Raw genomic sequence first — 22,169 nt, 5'->3', positions numbered from 1 at the left:
TTGGGAGCCAGGTAGAGGAGTTAGGGTTTACTATAATAGGGCATTTAATCTATTTTAGTTTCTTAAGTGGGATAAATAACATGTTAAGTGTAGTTTTTAAGATGGTCTGTTTAAGACCAATTAGGAAGTAGGAGCAGTAGCTCAGATATGGTCAAATATCAATAGATATTTGAATGTTTAAAATATATAATTTAAATAATGAGAACATATATTTGTGAACCCAATTTCCTATCCATCTCTTCCATATCTAATCACTATCTTCTCTGCTTCCTTTGTTCTCAGATCATGACCAGAATCACCTAAACCTGCACTGTCCAGTGTAGTAACCACTAGCCACATGTGGCTATTGAGCACTTAAAATTTTGCCAATGTGAATTGAAATGTTCTATAAGTATAAAATATACGTTGGATTTCAGACTTAATAAAAAAAAATAAAGTATCATTAATTCTTGTACTGTTGAAATGATATTTTTAATATGCTGAGCTAAATTATTAAAATTAATTTCATCTATTTTTACTTTTTTTTAATGTAGTTACTAGAAAATTTAAAGTTATATGTGGGCTTATATTTATGGTTTGCATTATATTTCTCTTGGTCAGTGTTAACCTAAACTATACTGCTACTCTACAGTTTCTAGCTTCATTCTGGCTCTGCTTTCTGTACTGTCACAGGTTGATGCCATTTACCTAACTTCTCCCTGCTGGTTATTACTACCACTCTACTTGCCTTTGTCTGCATACCTTCTGACACTAAATGAGCTCTTTTGCTGTTAGTTCCCATAAATGAAGAATACAATTGTAGTGCCGAGACCCATGAGCAGAGCCAAAAGATATTAAGTGTGGAGGTACTAATATTACAAAAGGATAAGATTGGAATGGAACTAAAAGCATCAGAAATTGTAGTGCTTTTTCATTTTACAGATGAAGAAACCAAAGCTCAGAGAGGTTAAATGATGTGCTGTCTCCATCTGGGCACCCTCTTAGGTGATTTAAAGAATGCTGAAACGCTCATATACTCAAAAGTTTGTCCCTCCTCCCCCTTCACCCCTCAAAAGTGTTTTTGATACAGTATTTGAAATTCCCACTAGTCTTTTTCTTTCTTTTATTTTTCTTGTCCAGCAAATACTGACTGAGCACTTACTGTGGGCAAGTTATTTGGAGGTATCAACAGTGCAGTGAATGTGGTTGCATAAGTGTATTCTACTATGAAAATGTTAACATGGTATTTTTCTTAGAAAATAATTAGGATGTCTTTGTATATTAAATTGTTAGCTAGCAAAGCCATGAGGAAGCAGGATGTAGGGTAGAGAATGTTAATAGGGAAAAAAGAAAAGCGAAGAAATATCTACATCTGGGGTACCTAAAGTGGTTTGGAAGTCCTAGGGGCAGCATGAAAGTAATATGATCCTAATGAGAGGTGGGGGAGAAGTAAGCAAGAGTGATGTAAGAAAAGAGGTACTGAAGACGCTGCCTTGCCAAAAGTAAACTTCATTCAGGGCCAACCCTGCCAGAACAAATTGTTTAATTTTCTAAGCTATTTGGATTTTCTCCTCTTGAGATTACTTCAGTTCTCTGGAGGAACTGGAGAAACTTTTGAGTTAGTAAGCAAACACTAGTAGAAAGATTGTAAGATAAACCATTAATTGCTTTCATAGCACCCAGCTTAGAGACTACAAGGGAATGAGAATTTTGATTGGCAAAGGTTAGAGGAGTACATTTTAATTTGAAAATTTCTGTTACTAGAGTATTGGAGCAGGGCCAAACATGGACACAGCCTGTTGGAGGGCTTCGGCGTTGAGAAAGGAACATGACAAGCCAGGATACCTAGGAAGTGCTAGGAAGTTTAATAAAATAAGGTCGGGAAGAAGTGTAGGTAGAAGGCAGAACATGGGTAGAAAGATAATGTAAAGAAGCAGAAGACAAGCAGGAATATATACTATGACTTTATCCAGAATAGCTCACGTGATGATGAGACTATGATGATGAGTAAGGAAGACAGTTGTTGGGATGGTGGTATTGTCTGACTTTTTTTTTTTTTTTTTTTTTAACATTTACTCCTTTTTTGAGAGACAGAGAGAGACAGTGTGAGTGGGGCCAGGACAGAGAGAGAGAGGGAGACACAGAATCCAAAGCAGGCTCCAAGCTCCGAGGTGTCAGCATAGAGCCCCACGCAGGGCTCAAACTCACAAACAGTGAGATCATGACCCAAGCTGAAGTCTGATGCTCAACTGACTGAGCCACCCAGGCGCCCCTGTCTGACTTTTTAAAAGATATTTTATTGGGTGCCTGCGTGGCTCAGTTGGTTAAGCGTCTGACTTCGGCTCAGGTCATGATCTCATAGTTCATGGGTTTGAGCCCCGCATCAGGCTCGCTGCTGTCAGCACAGAGCATAGTTCGAATCCTCTGTCCCCTCTCTAACTGTTCCTCCCCATTCACTCGGGTTTGCATGTACTATCTCTCAGAAAAAAAAAAATTAAAAAAAACAGATAATTTATTTTATCTTTACATATAAATACTACATAGAGAGGTCATTGTTGAAGTATTTTAATTTTGCCCAGAGTTGACCTGTCTTCTCTGTTCCCAATGCTCATTTGAGATAAGCTAACTATTGCCAAAATCCCTCTTCCAGTTTTTGGCCTAATGTAAGCTGTCAGGTTTTTCTTTCTTTCTTTTTTTTTTTTTTTTTTTTTTAAATTTTTTTTTTTAAACATTTATTTATTTTTGAGACAGAGAGAGACAGAGCATGAACGGGGGAGGGTCAGAGAGAGAGGGAGACACAGAATCTGAAACAGGCTCCAGGCTCTGAGCAGTCAGCACAGAGCCCGACGTGGGGCTCGAACTCACATATCGCGAGATCGTGACCTGAGCCAAAGTCCGACGCTTAACTGACTGAGCCACCCAGGCGCCCCAGGTTTTTATTTCTTGATTTCTATTTGTCTGGAATGTCCCATTAGTAACAAAGTCTTAAAGTTCTTTTTTTGGGGGGCGGGGGGTGGGAAACAGACCTAAAGTCTTGGGTTCTTTTTTTGAAATTCTTTCTTCTCTCTGTATACTGGTACTTCATAATGTGATTTATTGCAAACTCTATTGTTTTCCTCTTCCCTCCAAATTAGCCTACATACCAATGTTATCTTTGTAAAGCACCAATTTCATATTTCACTTCTTTACTTAAAATATAAAGAAAGATAGATCCCTTATGATTTTTCACAAGCAGCCAAACTTACTATTTACGATGGCTGTTTTTTTAAGTTTATTTATTTAGACACCACGAGCGGGGGAGGGGCAGGGACAGAAAGGGACAGAGGATCTGAAGCCGGGTTCTGTGCTGTCAGCACAGAGCTCACTCTGGGGCTCAAACTCAGATACTGTGAGATCATGACCTGAGACAAAGTCAGATGCTTAACTGTCTGAGCCATCCAGGCACCCCTATTTATGATTTTCTGTAATCTGGTCCAGCCATATTTCCTACCACTTTATAACATAAATCATATGCATTTATTCATATGTATTTATACATAAATTCATATGTATTTACTTTTTAAAAAATTTTTTTGAGAGAGGGAGGACAGGGGAGGGGCAGAGACAAGGAGGCACAGAATCTGAAGCAGGCTCCAGGCTCTGAGCTGTCAGCACAGAACCTGACTCAGGGTTGAACCCATGAACCATGAGATCATGGCCTGAGCTGAAGTCGGACACTCAACTGACTAAGCCACCCAGGTGGCCCATGTATAAACCTGTTATAAACAGGTTATAACCTGTCTGTATGGCATGATGTTTCTTTTCTTTTTCTTAAAGTTTATTTCTTTTGAGAGAGCATGGGTGAGAGCTGGGGCAGGGCAGAGAGAGAAGGAGAGAGGGAATCCCAAGCAGGCTCCACACTGTCACTGCAGAGCCTGATGCAGGGCTCGATCTCACAAACTGCAAGATCATGACCTGAACCGAAATCAAGAGTCAGACACTTAACCGACTGAGCCACTCAGGTGCCCCTCTTTTCTCTTTTCTTTTTTTTTTTTGAGATTTTGTTTTTCAGTAATAGCTACACCCAGCGTGGTGCTTGAACTCACAACCCCAAGATCAAGAGTTGCACACTCTACTGACTGAGCCAGCCAGGCACCCTATGGCCTGATGTTTTTTATATGCGCTTTTCTGTCATTCTCCCTCAAAAAAATGCTTTTTCCTTAACTGCCTTGCCAAGTTCTGCCCTTTTTTCTAAATCCAGTTTAGATAAGACCCCCTCCAAAGGCTATTTCTAGATGCTATAAGCTTTATCAGTATCTCTTTTCAAAATCAGTTGGTACCTAAGGCATTTATTACATGTTATATTATACTTTACGTCATCTCATTCTGTTTCTTGTATGTTCTTTGCCCAACCGCATTATGAGTTTTTTAAGAGAAACATTTATTTCCTAATATTTGTTTTAGCCTATTACTAAATACTCAAAATAGACTCAACAAATACTTTTTGATTAAAGTAGTATTGCTGACCAATTTTAGATATAAAGGTTAGATAAGGTAGACAAAACAGCACTTTTTTTTTTTTCTTTAAAGATTTTATTTTTAAATAATCTCTACATCCAGTTTGGGGCTCAAACCCACAACAGCAGATCAAGAGTTGCATGCTCCACTGACTGAGCCAGCCGGGTGCCCCAAAACACCACTCTTTTTTTTTTTTTTTAAGGTTTATTTAGTTATTTCAGAGAGACAGAGACAGCACGAGCGGGCAAGGGGCAGAGAAAGGATGAGAGAATCCCAAGCAGGCTCCATGCTGCCAGTGCAAAACCTGATGTGGGGCTCAAACTCACAAAACCATGAGATCATGATCTAAGCCAAACCAAGAGTCAGACACTTAACTGACTGAGCCACCCAGGCACCCCAAAAGAGCATTCTTAAGAGATTATTTATTTAGATAAATAAATCTCCCTTAGAAACTCCAACTCAGCCTTTTAAAAATATCTGATTCTTTTATTACAAATTTACCTGAAAATATATCTATTGCTGCATAACACATCATCCCTTAATTTACTGGTTTAATAATGAATATAAATTAATAGTGTCTTTTGGTCAGGAATCTGGGCATGCGTAGCTGAGTGACTGACTCAAGGTTGCTCATGAGGTTACAGTCAAGGTGTCAGCTGGGGCTGTAGTCTCATTCTTAGGCCTAACTCAGGAGGATCTGTTTTCAGGATTACTCACATTGTTGATGGCAGGACTGAGTTGTTCACAGGTGGTTGGACTGAGGTCCTCAGTTCCTCACTAACTGTAGCCAGAGGCCTCCTTTTGTTCTATGCCATGCGGGCCTCCATAAGGCAATTCAGAACACAGCATCTGGCTTTCATCAGAGTGAGCAAGTGGGAGAGCATCATGACAAAACCACAATATTGAGTATTCTAATTTCAGAAGATCCATACTCAAGGTAAGGGGATTATACAAAGGTGTGAATACTACGAGACAGGAATTATTGAGGTCCATCTAAGAAGCTGCCTACCTTACCTAGGCTATTCTTCTCTTCTGCAGAAACCTTTCCTGGCCTCAGGAAAAGAGGAGTTGTGTCTCTGAGTCTTTCACAATAATTATTCTACTCTTAGCACCTACTTTTTTTTAAATCTATGATAGCATATTCAGGATCATTTAATATTGAATTCTAGAATGTTCTGCATCCTGACTCCACTAAAGTTTTATTTATTTATTTATTTATTTATTTATTTATTTATTTATTTATTGTTTTTAATGTTTTGTTTATTTTTATTTTTATTTGTTTATTTTTTTTTGTTGTTATTTATTTATTTTTGAGAGAAAGATAGAGTGTGAGTGGGGGAGAGGCAGAGAGAGGGAGACACAGAATCCAAAGCAGGCTTCAGGCTCTGAGCTGTCAGCACAGAGCCCGATGTGGGGCTTGAACTTATAGACCAAGAGATCATGACCTGAGCTGAAGTCAGACACTTAACTGACTGAGCCACCCAGGACCCCCAATGTTTTATTTATTTTTTAGAGAGAGAGAGAGATTGAGTGTGAGCAGGGGAGGAGCAAAGAGAGGGAGACACAGAATCTGAAGCAGGCTCCAGTCTCTGAGCTGTCAGCTCTCTTCTCTCTCTGCCACTCCCTCTGTTTACATGTGTGCTCGCTCTCAAAAAATAAACTTTAAACATTTTATATAAAAAAAATTAATGCATATATTAAAATGGTGTTACATAGATTAAAAGGTGCTACATACACTAAAAGTCATACATATGTTAAAAAGGTGAAACCAGGGAAGGGGAAGAAGGCGGTAACAAATAAAAATACATATTTAAAAATATGTCAATTTTTCAAGTGAAGAAAATATTTTGTGTACTTCTTAGAATGGCAAACATTTAAAAGACTGATAACACCCATTCTTAAAAAAGTAATGAGGTAATAGTTTATATTGTTGATAACAGTGAAACTTGGCACAACCTTTTAGAGCTTTATTATAGTGACACAGAAAAATGCTCATATATATTGTAAAGTGGAAGGAAATTTCAAAAGTATTATAGTATGTGCATTGAAGAAAACATTTGAGACTATAGCAAATGGTTGACTTTGATTTTCTCTGTGTAGAACTGGGGGTCAATTTTACGTCACTTATTTCTACAATTATTATTAAAATCTATTAGCTTTGTAATGAAAAAGTAATATTTTCAACAGGCAACTTCACAATTTCTTTTTACAGGAGATTACATGCTTGATGCAAAGCCAAAAGAAATTTCAGAAATTCAACGTTTAAACTATGAGCAGGTAATAGACATAAGTTTTGTTATATTCACATGTGCAATTTTTAACTTATGGTTGTATTCATTGGTCTCTGTCAGTGGTTTTTTTTTGTTTGTTTTTTGTTTTTTGTTTTTTGTTTTTTACAATCCTTTAAAAATGTACAAACCATTGTTAGCTGACAGCCAGTTTTGGCCCATAGGCCTACTTTGCTGCTATCTGTTTTATATGAACATATATGCCATATGGAATGAAACATAGATATTATTCTACAGACCTATGTAGAATGATAACTTGGTATTTTTCTTGAAAAATTCACTTTCAAGTGAATTTGTCTTTGATTCATCTTTCCTCATTTTATCTGTATTTTATAATTTAGTTATATTTGGGAGGAATTTGAGTAAATGATGTCATTGGTGTGTCATTAGGACAAAATCTGCAATTCTGTAGTTTCAGTGTGTCCACATTTCTTGCATGTTCTTTAGAGATTCTGTTTTATAAAATAGGAGAAGCTCAAAACTATTGGAGCTGGAAGAAAGCAAGCAGAACTTCATTTTCTTCAGTATTCCTCTTCTATTTGACAATAGAAGGCAAGAAAGAATCAGGTTCTTCTAGAGGAAGGAAGGATCAGCCAAGGAAGAAATAGACATCATTGGAACCTTTATGTTTACTTTCAAAGCAACCTTTCTAACATACTTTCACTGGTATCAAATTGACAAAAAGGAAGCAAAATTCATTGCAGTATTGCAAAACTTGAATTTGAATGGTGAGATCATCTAGTCCTAATAGAATTGAAGAGCCTACATATTGCATTACTTCACCCTGTAAGGTAGGAAATCTATAGCTAAAGCCAAATTGGTATGCTAAGTCATTTAAATTCTTTTGGAGTTTGTAGTTTAAAGGAATAGTTTCCAAACATTTTTCGTGGTAGAAACCTCTTTTCAAATGAAATTTCATGCTAACCTCCAATATATAAAAGCGGTAAATGACATTTTATAAGTATAAAGTGATAAGATTCAATTTATATTATTTATCAAATGTATAGAATTTCTTATTAAGTCAGTGAAGCTATTTTGATTAATTCAAAACTTGAAATTAGGAATTACAATTGTAGTTATATATCATCCTCAAAATTCATTTTACTTCTCTTGCACAGTCTTGAGAAAATCTTGATTAACGTGTGTTTGCCAGTGGTATCAGCATTTTGTTTTTTCAAGTCCATCTTGCAGTCTCAGGAGACACTTCCATTAAGGTGATCTAGACTCTTGGAAAATGATTGGAATTAAAGTTTTGTTTCAAAGCTGAAACAATATCTAACAACCACATACATTTCTTGTGAGAACTACATATTAGATGAAAAATACCCTGCATTTAAGATAAACTCTTAAACTATTTATATTATGATTATATTACCATTAGTTTTGAGAACAGCATGTACCAAGCTGATAAGGCTGAGTCTGAGCTCCTGTTTAATGTTCCACAGGTGTGATTGAATAATCTTCTTTTTGGTATAATTTTATGTAAGCAAAAATGTTTAAGCCTATATTTGAGAGACACCAATGTAAGGCTGAAATCTTCCTAATTAAAACTTCTTTATCACAAGTAGTAACATAAATAAAAAGCATACTTTTTCCAGTTTTGCTTAATGATAGATACACTGACAACACAAGAAAGCACTCTGCGTGTGTGTGTGTGTGTGTGTGTGTGTGTGTGTGTGTTTGTATGTGTGTATGACAGGTTTTTAAATGACTGCAAGTATATTTTTAAAATACGTGTTAAATTTAAAATATTTCACCATGTCAGAAGTACCTTTGTGAAAAATTCTAAAAAAAAAATAAAAAAACAGAACAACACTTTAACCACTGGCTTAAAGGAACCAATAGTAATCCTTCCTTGTGATGTAAGCAACCATCCCAAGGATTTATATTATTACCATAATTTGGATTTAGGAACAAAATGGCAAAATACTTACCCTTTTTAGTTCTTTGTTTACGAATGTTCATTTTTTATCAGTGTTACTAATCTTTATGGAGATTATCAAATGGTGTCTATTTAGTTATTTTAATACTACATAATTTATAAAAAAAATATAGAAGGTATATAAAAGTGTAGGCATGAGCCCAGTAACTAAAGGAAATTGGGTGACTGGCAATCAAGAATTTAACAAATATAGATGAAAAATCAGTAGTAGTAGAACTATAATCCTATAATTGCTCACTGTTATTACTATTTTTTTAGATTCATCATTGCTATGATGAAAGTTTTACAACACTGAAGGGAGAAAATGTGAGCTGATGATTTTCAAGGTTTCAACTTTGGGGAAAGTTGAAAAAATATATTGTTTTGGAAGAACATAGTTATTAGGAAAAGGTGAAAAAGCCAGACTATATAACAGTGTTATTCTGTTATAAATTCTTCATTGATAAGTTTGAAACATTTGAGTAATTTTTGTTTTCAGTCTGTACAGTCTCTTTGAATGGAATTTTATGTTATTTGGTAAAACAGAATTCTGTTCTTATGACCTAATTTATCTTTTTCAGATTTCAGAGAGAGTCCCTAGTTTTAATATAAAAGGATTCTTTTTAATGTTTGTTTATTTTTGAAAGAGAGAAAGTGAGGGGGAAGAGGGAGAGGGGGACAGAGGATCTGAGGTGGGCCCTTTGCTGACAACAGAACCCTGCGGGGGGGCTGAATCCACGAACTGTGAGACCATGACCAGAGCCGAAGTCAGATGTTGAACCAACTGAGCCACCCAGGCACCCCTATAAAAGGTTTTATTTCAGGTTCACCTTTTCTACTATAAGGCCCCCAGTAGGCCATAGTCTTCTATTTTCTATCTTCCATATATAGCACAGTGTCTGATGAACAGTAGGGGTTCAGTAAAATTAATAGTAAATTGTATATGTTGGAGAAGTTTTTTGTTTCATCAAATATATCCTCTGTAAGTACAATTATATTTAATATATTAAAATTGTTTAGAAAAACATATTTTAAAATATTCAATATAGATAATACAATTATATTTACAGAAAAAACAGATGTGGACAGAATGACTTCTTAATTTGGCCAGCAGTATTTGTAATCTGTCTTTTTATGTCTTTCTCTGACTTCATCTCTCACTACTTTCTACTTAATTATTTTTGTTCTAGCCATTCAAGACTCCTTGCTATTCCATGGACACAAGTATCGAACTCATTCCCTGCATCACTTTTTGCACTAGTGTCTATTTTGTCTGGAATGCTTTTTTTTTTTTTCCCCTTCAGAGCTTCCCAAGACTCACTCATTTTTGAGAGAGGGACAGAGCATGAGCGGGAGAGGAGCAGAGAGAGAGAGGGAGACACAGAATCCAAAGCAGGCTTCAGGCTACGAGCTGTCAGTACAGAGCCCCACGTGGGGCTCAAGTCCACAAACTGTGAGATCATGACCTGAGCCAAAGTTGGATGCTCAACCTGAGCCACCCAGGCACCCCTATTTAAGTGTCATTTTTAAAGAGCTCCCCTGCCTTTTAAAAGTAGTTTACAGCAAAATTGAGTGGAAAGAACACAGTTGCCATATACCTCTTGTCCCTCCTTCCCTCCCCCCTCTACACATACACAACCTTCCCCCACTATCAACATCCATTCATCGATGCATTGTTATAATTGATGAACCTATACTGACTCAAAATATCACACAAAGTCCATAGTTCACATTAGGGTTCATTCTGGTTAAACATTCTGTGTGTTTCGACAAATGTATAATATGACATGTGTCCACCATTATAGTATCATATAGAGTAGTTTTTATTGCCCTAAAAATCTTCTGTGCTCTGCCTATACATCTCTCCCTCTTCCTAACCCCTGGCAATCACTGATCTTTCCTACTGTCTCCATTGTTTTGCCTTTCTCACAATATCATTTGTATTCATGTATGTAGCCATTTTACATTGGTCTCTTTCACTTAGTAATGTACATTTAAATTTCCTCTATGTCTTTTCATGGCTTGGTAGCTCATTTTTAATTGCGATTTAAAAAAAAACATTATAAAATTTAATCCCTTAACATTTTTAAGTGTATAATTTAGCAGTGTTAACTATATTCGCATTGATAACAGATCTCTAGAACATTTCATCCTGTAAAACTATGAAACTCTAAACCCATTGAACAACTCCCCAGCTCTCCCTTTGTCCGTCCCCTGACAACCACCATTCTACTTTCTGTTTCCAGAATTTTGACTACTATAGATATTTCCTATAAGTGGAATCACATAGTATTTGTCCTTTTGTGATGGTTTTTTTCAGTCAGCATAATGTCCTCAAGTTTCATCCATATTGTAGCATGTGATAGGATTTCCTTCTTTTTTTTTTTTTTTTTTTTTTAAGGCTGAATAATATTCTATTGTATGTATATACCACAATGTCTCCATCCATTTATCTGTCAGTGGACATTTGGGCTGTTTCTACCTCGTGACTATTGTAAATAATGCTATAATGAACCTGGGGGGTGCAAGTATTTCTTCGTTGGAGAGGGAAGAGACACACTATTACTCCCTCCCCTACTTTTTTAATGAAGTATCCACTCCTTATGTATCCTTTTCCTGCTCTTATCACTTAAAAAAATAGATCACACTGACATCATATTTGAAGAATATGCTTTTTCTCTTTTGGAAAAGAAAACAAAAGGGGTAGATGGCTGGGGTTTGGATGTATACCCAAAAGTGGGAGACCTTTGACTAGAAACTTTGTCTTTAGTCTTCCTGGTCTAAAATAGGCCCCTCATCCCTGTCAGTCTGTGTGTCCTTTCCCTGCTCAATTTTTATTAAATCTTGACATTATATATGTATGTCTGTCTCTCAAAGTAGAATATTAGTTTTATGAAATCAGGAACTTTGTTTTATTCGCTGTTATCTCTTTAGAACTTAGGTTAGTGCCTGGTACATCATAGGTACTTAATAAAAATTGGTTGAAGGGATGAATAAATTGGATAAAATGGAAAATTAGAAGTAAATGTGCCTGCATTTAAATATCTTTGCTATTGTTGTTGTCATTGTCATTGTGGTTTGATTTTTCTCATCTTTACCTTCTCCTTTCTATTTTCAGAATATGAGTGATGCTATGGCAATCTTGCACAAACTACAGACAGGCTTGGATGTAAATGTAAAATTCACTGGTGTTCGAGTGTTTGAATATACACCAGAATGCATAGTATTTGATCTTCTTGATATTCCTTTGTACCATGGGTGGTTAGTGGACCCACAGGTAAGTAGAAAAATGTTAAATATATAAACACAAATGTAGTAAAAATTTATTGATTTGAAAAATTAATCAGATTTATATGTTCTAATTATTATATTTTTGTGATTTTACCTGAAATTAGCCAAATTGTGAGGTTAAGGGCACTGTCCTCTGGACTACTAAATCTGTCCAAGACTACTGACTGTAACTTCAAGGAGTTAGGAGTCAACTACAAAGTTGAGTCTATATTCTCACCAGCAGTTCTTATTTTCTGTTTTTTGGATTATAATCATACTGATAGGTGTAAAGTTATATCTCATTGTGGATTTGTTTGTATTTTTATGGCTAATGATGTTGAGTATCTTTTCATGTGCTTACTGGCCATTTGTATATCTTCTTAGGAGAAATAGCTGCAGATCCCTTGCCTATTTTTGTTTATGTTATGTTAGGTTAGGTTAGGTTATGTTATTTATTTATTTTGGGAGAGAGAGAAGAAGGGAGACAGAGAATCCCAAGCAGGCTCTGCACGTTCAACGTAGAGCCTGATGTGGGGCTTGAACTCACAAACCATGATATCGTGACCTAAGCCAAAATCAAGAGTTGGGCAGTTAACCAACTGAGCCACCCAGGTGCCCCCCCCCCCCCCGCCCATTTTTAATTGGGCTATTTGTCTTTTTGTTACTGAGCTGCAAGAGTTCTTTATGTATTTTAGGTATAAGTCTCTTATTAGATACATGGTTGGTGTATTTTCTCCCATTCTGTAGTTTGTTTGTTTATTTATTTAGGGAGAGATAGAGCAAGGGAGGAGCAGAGAGAGAGAATTCTAAGGAGGGTCCATGCTGTCAGTGCAGAGCCCAATATGGGGTTCAAACCTACCAACCATGAGATCATGACCTGAGCCGAAATCAAGAGCCATCCAGGCGCTTCTGTCTTTTTACTTTCTTGATGGTGTTCTTGAAGCACAAAAGTTTTTAATTTTGATAAAGGCCAATTTATTTTTTTTGTTTTGTTGCTTATGCTTTCAGTGTCCTAAGAAGGTTTTGCCTAACCCAAAGTCACAAAGATTTACTCCTGTAACTTCTTCTAAGAGTTTTATAGTTTCAGTGCTTATATTTAGGAATATGATCAATTTTGAGTAATTTTTATATATAGCTTTAGGAAGAATCCAATTTTATTCTTTTGCATGTGGCTATTCAGTTGTCCCATCCTAGTACTATTTGTTGTACTCTTTGTAAAAGATTATTCTTTCCCCCATTGAATTGTCTTGGTACTCAGAGTGATCTTTGTAAAATAACCCTCCCCTTGATTTCTGTGTCCGCCTCCTTTCCTTAAAGGCCTTCAGTGTAACTGAAATAAAATATAAAATCCTTACTAGAGTTTTTATGTTATGCTGCATGACCTAGGTTCTGCCTATCTGTCCAACCTTCCCTCATATAGTACTTCCATTTTTTAAATTTTTATTAATTTTTTTTTACTAGTCTTTCAGTAACACTAACTGCCTTTCTGTTCTTCAGACATATCAAGCTCATTTCTATTTCAGGTTTGTGTGCTAGCTGATTGCCTACTGTGGAACATTGTTCTACTACTCTAACACATTGTTCTCCCAGATCTTCATGTTTCTGGTACTTCATTAGTCAGATCTTAGGTGAAGTATCACCTTGTTAAAGAGGCCTTTCCTGGGGGGCGCCTGGGTGCCTCAGTCTGTTAAGCATCAACTCTTGATTTTGGCGCAGGTCATGATCTCACAGTTCATGAGTTCAGGTCCCACACTGGGCTCTACACTGACAGCATGGAGCCTGCTTGAGATTCTCTCTCTCCCTCTCTCTTCCTCCACCCTGTTCATGCTCTCTCTCATTCTCTCAAAATGAATAAATAAAACTTTAAAAAAATTTTTAATTAAAAATAAATACTAAAAAAGAGGCCCTTTCTGGCAACTTATTGAAATTAGTCACCCTTCTTTTCCTGTCATTTACTCTCCCATGAGCCTCTTTGATTTGATTTTCTTTACCACTTAATATTATCTGGAATTTTATTTATTTATTTTTCTTTCTTCTTTTTTTAAGTAGGCTTCACACCCAATGTGGAGCCAGCCCATTGCAGGGCTTGAACTTAGCACTGTGAGATCAAAACATGAACTGAGATCAAGAGTCAGATGCTTAACCAACTGAGCCACACAGACGCCCCTATTTATTTCTTTACTTGATTGACTCTCATCTCCTACTAGAATGTTTTATGAGGGCTGGGATCTTATATCCCGTTGAATAGAACAGTGCTTGGCACATAGTAGGTTCTTAGTAAATATTGGTTGATAGTATGAAGCATGCATACATATCTGCATGCACTAACCACAATGATGGAGAGATCACAGTAGCAAGTTTCTTCATCTCTGTCCATTGGTAAAAGCAACTGGTAGTCTAGGCAAGGAAAGTATGCCTTATTATAAACAGGTTGTCTCTATCTTTATGGCATTCTGTCTCTGAGAACATCACTGGAAAGTCTAACCTTGTGCAACATTTTACATTTTCAAGGTGAGCCATGCTGGATCCTGGCAGATGATAGTGCCAGATTGCCTAGGTTCTTGAGGAAAATGAGCTGACAGCCTGAGAAACTTAAGCCTGAATTCTTAAAAATTGTACTCAGATCATCTCTCTAACTATATGTGTAGCTATATATTGCCTGGTAGACTGTTGAATTCATATGCTTAAAGAAAAGCATATACTCAAATGTAGGACTGAAATTGTTCATCAGACTTTTCTGGTATAAACAGTGATTTTCAAACTCTTGGAAGGGCCTGAGGACTGTGATTTTTATCTGTTTTACTTAATTGTGACAGAGTGATTCTGCTACTGAGAAAGAAAAAAGAACAAGGCAACAGTTTGAAACCTCTAGGTCTGTATGAAATCTCTCTCAGAATTGGTTGGTTCTTTGTATTCTGATTATGCATTATGCAAATAATTATCTCACAAATAAATATCAGCAGTTCTCTGGATGGTAGGCACCAGAGTCACCTACTGAGAGGGTATGTCTCCATTATTAATTGATAACTAACTCTTGAAGAGCAACATTTGGAAGCCAGATGATAGTGGAAATGATATACTGAGTGTGCTGAAAGAAGACAAATGCTAATCTGTAATCCTGTTCCCAGAAAAATTATCTTTGAAGAATCATTTTGTAGATTAATTAAATTAAGAGCTTGTTGGGGGCCCCTGGCTGGCTCAGTCAGTAGAACATGTGACTTTTGGTCTCGGGGTTGTAAGTTCAAGCCCCACACTGGGTGTACAGATTACTTAAATTTTTTTTTTTAAATCATTTAAAAAAAAAAAAAGCTTCTTGGCAATAGACCATCATTAGTAGAAAGTCTAAACACGAATTTTATAAAGAGGGAAAGTGATCTCAGATAGAGGGAAAAGTGAATGAAGAGAAAATAAAATGATAAACATGTGGATAAATATAAATGTGGGCTGTATCAAATATAACATTATCTTTTGGGATTTTAAAAAACAGCATTAGCATATGTAAACATAGTAACATAAGTTGGGAGAAAGTTAGGTAAAGTATTCTAAGGGCCTAGAATTAATTGTTCAAGAAGAGAATATTAACTTTGGCTTTGTAGGATTAGATGTTACAGTTTCTATAACTTTTTTGTCCAATGTGGTAGCCAAGTGTGACTATTTAAATTTAATTAAAAATTCATTTTCTGAGTTTGCACTAGTTACATTTCAGCTGCTCAGTAGTAACCTGTGGCTAGTGGATATCTTATTGAGCAACACAGATTTGGAATATTTCCATTATTACAGAATGTGCTATTCGATAATGCTCTTTTAGCGTAACTATGAAAAGAATAGAAAACATAGGGGCTCCTGGGTGGCTCAGTCGGTTGGGCCTCCAACTTCAGCTCAGGTCACGATCTCACAGTCCGTGAGTTCGAGCCCCGCGTCGGGCTCTGGGCTGATGGCTCGGGGCTGGAGCCTGCTTCCGATTCTGTGTCTCCCTCTCTCTCTGCCCCTCCCCCATTCATGCTCTGTCTCTCTCTGTCTCAAAAATAAATAAACGTTAAAAAAAAAATTAAAAAAAAAAAAAGAATAGAAAACATAGTGGGTAACTTCTAGATTAGTAGAAGAGAGAAAATTTAATCTAAAAAGAAGGAGGAAAGAAAAGGTAAAGGAATGTTGAACTGATGGAACAGAGAGAATAGATTTAATAAATTCAAATATATAAATAGATTAAGTAAGTATAAATAGGACTAAATCCTCTAGTTAAAAGTGATTCTATGTAGTTTGTTATTTACAAGAGACATACAAAACAGATTGCAAGTAAAAAGAGGGGGTAAAATTAGATTTATATGTATCTGGAGACACCTAGAAAGTAAATACCTAATTGATTGTTCATTCCTTGGACCCATGGGAACTGTCAGAAAAGGATAAAGGTCAGTTTTTGACCAAAAAAAAAAAAAAAAAAAGAAAAAATTGTATGCACCTAATCGTATAATCTCAAAGTACATAAAGCAAAATTTAACAGAATTGTAAATAGCAATAGATCACCATACTGGAAAATGTTAATATATCTTTCTCTGTAATTGATAGAAGCAGAAAAGAAAACCTAATTAATGCATATTTTTAAAAAGAATTAATAACTTTTTTATTTTTGAATAATGTCAGATTTATAGGAAATTTGCAAAAATGATTTTCACCCATTTTTCCTAATCTTATGTGACCTTGGTACATGTGTCAAAACTTAATTTTGGTACATTACTAGTAACTATATTATAGTCTTCATTCACACTTCGCCAATTTATTTTATTGTTTTTTAAAATTTTTATTTAAATTCCAGTTAGCATACAGTGTAATATTAGTTTCTGGTGTGCAGTATAACGATTTACCATGTCCATGTATCACCCAGTGCTCCTCACAATGCATGCATTCCTTAATCCCCATCAACTAGTTAACCCGTTCCCCGACCAACGTCCCCTCTGGTTACCATCAGTGTGTTTTCTGTAATTAGGAGTCTGTTTCTTAGTTTGCCTCTCACTTCTTTTTTGTTTCCCCCTATGCTCATTTGTTTTGTTTCTTAAATTCCACATATGCGTGAAATAATATGGTATTTGTCTTTCCCTAACTGGCTTATTTCACTTAGCATTATACTGTGTAGCTCTATCCATGTCATTGCAAATGGCAAGATTTCTCTTTTTATGGCTGAGTAATATTCTATTGTATATATTTACCACATCTTCTTTATCTGTTCATCAATTGATGGACACTTGGGCTGTTTCCCTATTTTGGCTATTGTGTAGATAATGCTGCTATAAACATCAGGGTGCATGTATTCCTTTGAATTAACATTTTTGTATTCTTTGGATAAATACCTAGTAGTGCAGTTGGTGGCTTGTAGGGTAGTTCTCTATTTTTAACTTTTTGAGGAACCCCCATACTGTTTTCCAGAGTGGCTGCATCAGGAATGCAAATAGTACAAGAGGGTTCCCCTTTCTCCACATCCTTGCCAACACCTGTTGTTTCTTGTGTAGTTGAGTTTAGCTATTCGGACAGGCGTGAGGTGATAACTCATTGTAGTTTTGATTTGCATTTCCCTGATAACGAGTGATGGTGAGCATGTTTTCATGTGTCTTTTGGCCATATGTATGTCTTTGGAAGAATGTCTCTTCATGTCTTCTGCCCATTTTTTATTTGCATTTTTGGGGTATTGAGTTTTATAACTTCTTTATATATTTTGGATACGAACCCTTTATCAGAATGTTATTTACAAATATCTTCTCCCATTCTGCAGTTGCCTTTTAGTTTTGTTGAGTGTTTCCTTCACTGTGGAAGGAAGAGTTTGGTTTTACTTACCCTTCCCTTGCCTCAGGAGACCTATCTAGAAAGAAGTGGCTATGGCTACGGCTGATGTTCAAGAGGTTACTGCCTTTGTTCTCCCCTAGGATTTTTATGGTTTCAGGTCTCACACACTTCACCCATTTTTCTCCTAATTTGTGTTGTTGATGTTCCATAATATAGGATATTACATTGCATTTAATCATCATATCTTCCTAGTCTCCTCTTGTCCATGATATTTTCTCCTGTTTTTTTCTTGAACCTGATTATACATTACTTTTATACATTCATGAAATTTACAAAAACTGACCTACTACAGGGCTATAAAGCAAGTTTCCACAAATTTTTAAGGAATGAAATCATATAGAGTATAAAATATCCTCTAATCACAGTGCAGTTAAGCTAGAAATCAGTAGAAAAATAATAGAAATTTTTTGGGTTCAAAGAATCATTATGAAACTTAGAGTATGTTTTAAACTGTATAATAACTAAATCCATATTTTTAAAGCCCTAAATTAATATATTAATGAATAAGAAAAGATTGAAAGCTTATTTTTTTTTATATTTTTTTTTAACGTTTATTTATTTTTGAGACAGAGAGAGAGCATGAACGGGGGAGGGGCAGAGAGAGGGAGACACAGAATCTGAAACAGGCCCCAGGCTCTGAGCGGTCAGTACAGAGCCCGACGCGGGGCTCGAACTCACGGACTGTGAGATCATGACCTGAGCCGAAGCCGGCCGCTCAACCGACTGAGCCACCCAGGCGCCCCAAAAGCTTATTAACTTAATAAGCTGTATATCCACTTTAAGAGCAGAAAGTATTAAAATAGAGGGTAAATGTATAATAAAGAAGATTAACAAAGCTAAAATTCTTCAAATAAATATTCTTCAATAAGAATTTTAAGTTGACAAACAGAAGTTGGTGTCTGCCTGGCTCATTTGGGAGAGCACGTGACTTTTGATCTTGGGGTTGTGAGTTCAAGCCCCATGTTGGGTGTGGAAATTACTAAAAAATAAAATCTTTAAAAACAAATACATAAAGTAACAAACAGAAACTGAAATTTTAAAAATACGTCATTTAAATAGCATAAGTTCCTAAGAATAAATCTTACAAAAAGATGTGCAAGACCTCTGTATGGACAATTTTAAATTTGAGAGAAATTAGAGACCTATGTGAATGTAGGTTTTTATTCTTGGATTTTAGATTTTAAGGCAATTTATACAGATGTCCTTTTTGTCTAAAGTAGTTTAGTTTCAGTATAACCCCAAACAAAATCCCATCAGATTTATGGGGAGTAGTTGTGGAAGGAGACCAGTGGAGTATACAATTTATATGGAAATGCAAAGGGCCAGGAATAGAAAATGTGATATTCTTGAAGCAGAACATGCAGGGAGGACTTGGTCTCCCAGATAGGAAATATTTTAAATATTGTAATTAAGAATTGGACCAATGACAGAGAATAGAGAAGCCAAAAAGACTATACATATATAGATAAATAAGCGCTGTAGAGCAACAGGGGAAAGGCAGCCCTTACAATAAAAGGTGCTAAGGCAATTAGATAGCCATTAGATTAGATAGCCTAATTAGCCAGTTAGGTAGCCAATTCAGATTTCTAATTAGATAGCCAATTAGAAAAGAATGAAATTGTTTCTCCCAACTCACGGAATAAAATTCTGTTCCATATGCATTGATGTTTAACTGTCAAAGCTAAAACTGCAAATTTGAGAGTATGTTTCTGACCTTAATACAAAAAGATTTCTAAAACAAATACATTAATCATGAAGAACATTGGTAAACATGACTACGTTAAAATTGAGAACTTGTGATTATTTAAAGAAATCCTAAAGAAAATGTAAAAGCAAGCCATTGAGTAGAAGATGATTATAACTTATAAAATAAATAAAGGGCTAACATGCAGAATGTATAAAGAGCTCCTACAAGTAAATATTTTTTAAGGTATTTATAAGCTATATATCCACTCTAAGAGCAGAAAATATTAAAATACAAAGTAAATATATAATAAAGAAGATTAACAAAGCTAAAATTCTTCAGATAAACTTTCTTCAAAAAGAATTTTAAGATGACAAACAGAAGGGGGTGTATGGCTGGCTCATTCAGTAGAGCACATGACTTTTGATCCAATTAAAAAAAAAAAAAAGCAAATGACTTGAACAGGCACTTGACAAGAATGGATATCCAAACAAGTAGTAAACATATGAACTAGTCATCAGGGAAATGAAAAATAAAACCAAAATAAGATACCACTATACACGCATTAGAACGGTTAATATTTATGTCTTACAGTGCTAAATGTTGGAAGATTTACAATGTAGAGAATTCTCATTTCCCACTGATGAAAATATAAATTGTCTTTCTACTTTGGAAAGCAGTTTGGAGTTCTCTAGTAAAGTTGAGGATAAGCATAACCTAAGACTTAGCAATTTGATAAGACATATTCCCTAGAGAAACTCTTTATGTGTAGAACAGGATAAATGTGTAAGAATATTCATAGCAGTATTATTTGTTAGCCTGAAACTGAAAGCAATTTAGATAGCTATCAAAAGATGAATGATAAAAAATTATGGTATATCCATACTGTGGAATACTATACATTGAAAATGAACAAAGAACAGCTGCATACCACTATATAAGCTACCTAGCATATAATATATTTATTTGGTTTATTGTCTTGTTTATTTGGTTTATTGTCTTTAGAATGTAAACTTTATGAAAGCATAGACCGTCTCTTTTGTTCACTGCTGAGTCTGCAGTTTCTTTAACAGCATGTAATACATAGTAGTGCATAAAAGGCTCCCAAATGAATTAATTGAATAAAATACTAACATAGAGGGGCGCTTCGGTGGCTCAGTCAATAAAGCGTCCTACTTTGGCTCAGGTCATGATCTTGCAGTTCGTGAGTTCTAGCCCCATGTCAGGCTCTGTGCTGACCACTTTCGGATTCTTTGTCTCCTCTCTGCCCCTGGCCCTCATGCGTGCTCTCTTTCTTTCTCTCTCTCAAAAGTATGTAAACATTAAAAAAAAAAAAAAAATGTAGAAATTCTGCCTATGAAAACTTGAAATCTTTGTATTGTTTATTGCTGGTCTATAGCAATATAATTGATTTTTGTATATTGATTTTGTATTTATTATAGATGTATTTTTGTAGATTCTTTAGGATCAGAAATTCAGATTCTTTGGAAAGACTAAATGAAGTTGAGTCACTAAAAAAAAAATTGCTGTAAACAGTAAAAGTGTTAAGAAAAATAATGAAAATCTAAAGGAATTGTGCCCTCAAATTGCTTCTTAAGGGTCTAAGTTTTCACTTTAAATCAAAACTGGAAGTCTCACTCTTTTGTGTTGTTTACATAGAATCATAACCAAAAGATCTGCTTTCAAAGAAAAGGCCTTATTTGACTCTGCATTAAAAGATTAACATGTGAATACTTTGTGTATTTTAACATAAAATGTCTAAGATATGTATATATAACAATTTTTCACAATTTCCTGCTTTGACTTTTTTCAATTAACTGCTCTTCTCAACAGTTATCCCACAATGGTTCAGAGGCTTTTTCCACCCTAGAATTTTGCAGGAACAAAGAAATCATAGCCTAGAGCAGTTGTTCCTAAACTTTGCTATGCAGAAATTGAATGAAAACTTAGACAACTGAAGAGAAGCAACTTGAGTCTGGAATTCTTTTAGATCTTTTTAACCAGCTCCCCAGTTTGAGAACCATTGTCCAGAGCATTACTTGTACACTTATATGTGAAGACTTGTGGTGTTCAAAGAGTAAGTATTTAAGAAGGACCATTTGGATATAGAAAGAAAACATTGGCCCTCTTATTTTATGTCAACATATTAATTTATATTTGTTTTATTTTATATATATATATATATATCTCAATACAGTAGTACATGTAAATTGTTTATAAGTAAGTATATTTTACAGATGGGATGGCAATCAAAACAAGTTGTTTAGCCACCAGAAACCTAATTTTCTTCAGTAGTCAAAGCAAAGTATAATGGAAGGAGAGTAGAGATGCCCAGTTTTATTCTCCTATAGCTTAAACTTTACATTTACTTTTCTACTGGACTGCCAAAGACAAAGAGTTTAAGTAAGACTCATGAGGCAAATGCTGTCCCTGATTAATATAATATTAACTTTCCTTCAGGAAAATGACATAGTTATATCTACTCATATCTCCACTATACTTTGCTATGAACTAAATAATAAATAAAATGGGAAAATTTTGTGAATCCCATAAATTAATATCTTGAGATTTGCCTTGTTTTAAATGCAAAATATTAATTTTTTAGGGAAAAAAACGTGAAATTTTCTTATTTTTCCTCCTGAAATAGTTTGCTTTTTATTTTAATCACTTAAATGCATCTTTACAACTTAAGAAA

At 35.3% G+C, this 22,169-nt stretch overlaps 1 protein-coding gene across 4 annotated transcripts in view; it reads left to right on the top strand.

Annotated features, from left to right (window-relative positions):
• The window catches only part of MINDY2 (MINDY lysine 48 deubiquitinase 2), an 83,039-nt gene that overhangs the window by 22,715 nt on the left and 38,155 nt on the right, over positions 1-22,169 (top strand). For all 4 annotated transcript variants that reach the window (XR_006704660.1, XR_006704662.1, XM_045449597.1 and 1 more), the window contains exons 3-4: positions 6,689-6,753; positions 11,804-11,962. Coding sequence is in view for 2 of the 4 variants with exons in the window: in XM_045449597.1 (XP_045305553.1) it covers positions 6,689-6,753; positions 11,804-11,962 (224 nt within the window). In the remaining 2 variants the exon portion in view is untranslated. The remainder of the gene's footprint in view (positions 1-6,688; positions 6,754-11,803; positions 11,963-22,169) is intronic.

The sequence above is a fragment of the Leopardus geoffroyi genome, chromosome B3 (assembly GCF_018350155.1).
Source record: "Leopardus geoffroyi isolate Oge1 chromosome B3, O.geoffroyi_Oge1_pat1.0, whole genome shotgun sequence".
NCBI lineage: Eukaryota > Metazoa > Chordata > Mammalia > Carnivora > Felidae > Leopardus > Leopardus geoffroyi.
The sequence above is the reverse complement of the archived record's forward strand: the minus strand, read 5'-3'. Positions and strand labels throughout refer to the sequence as shown.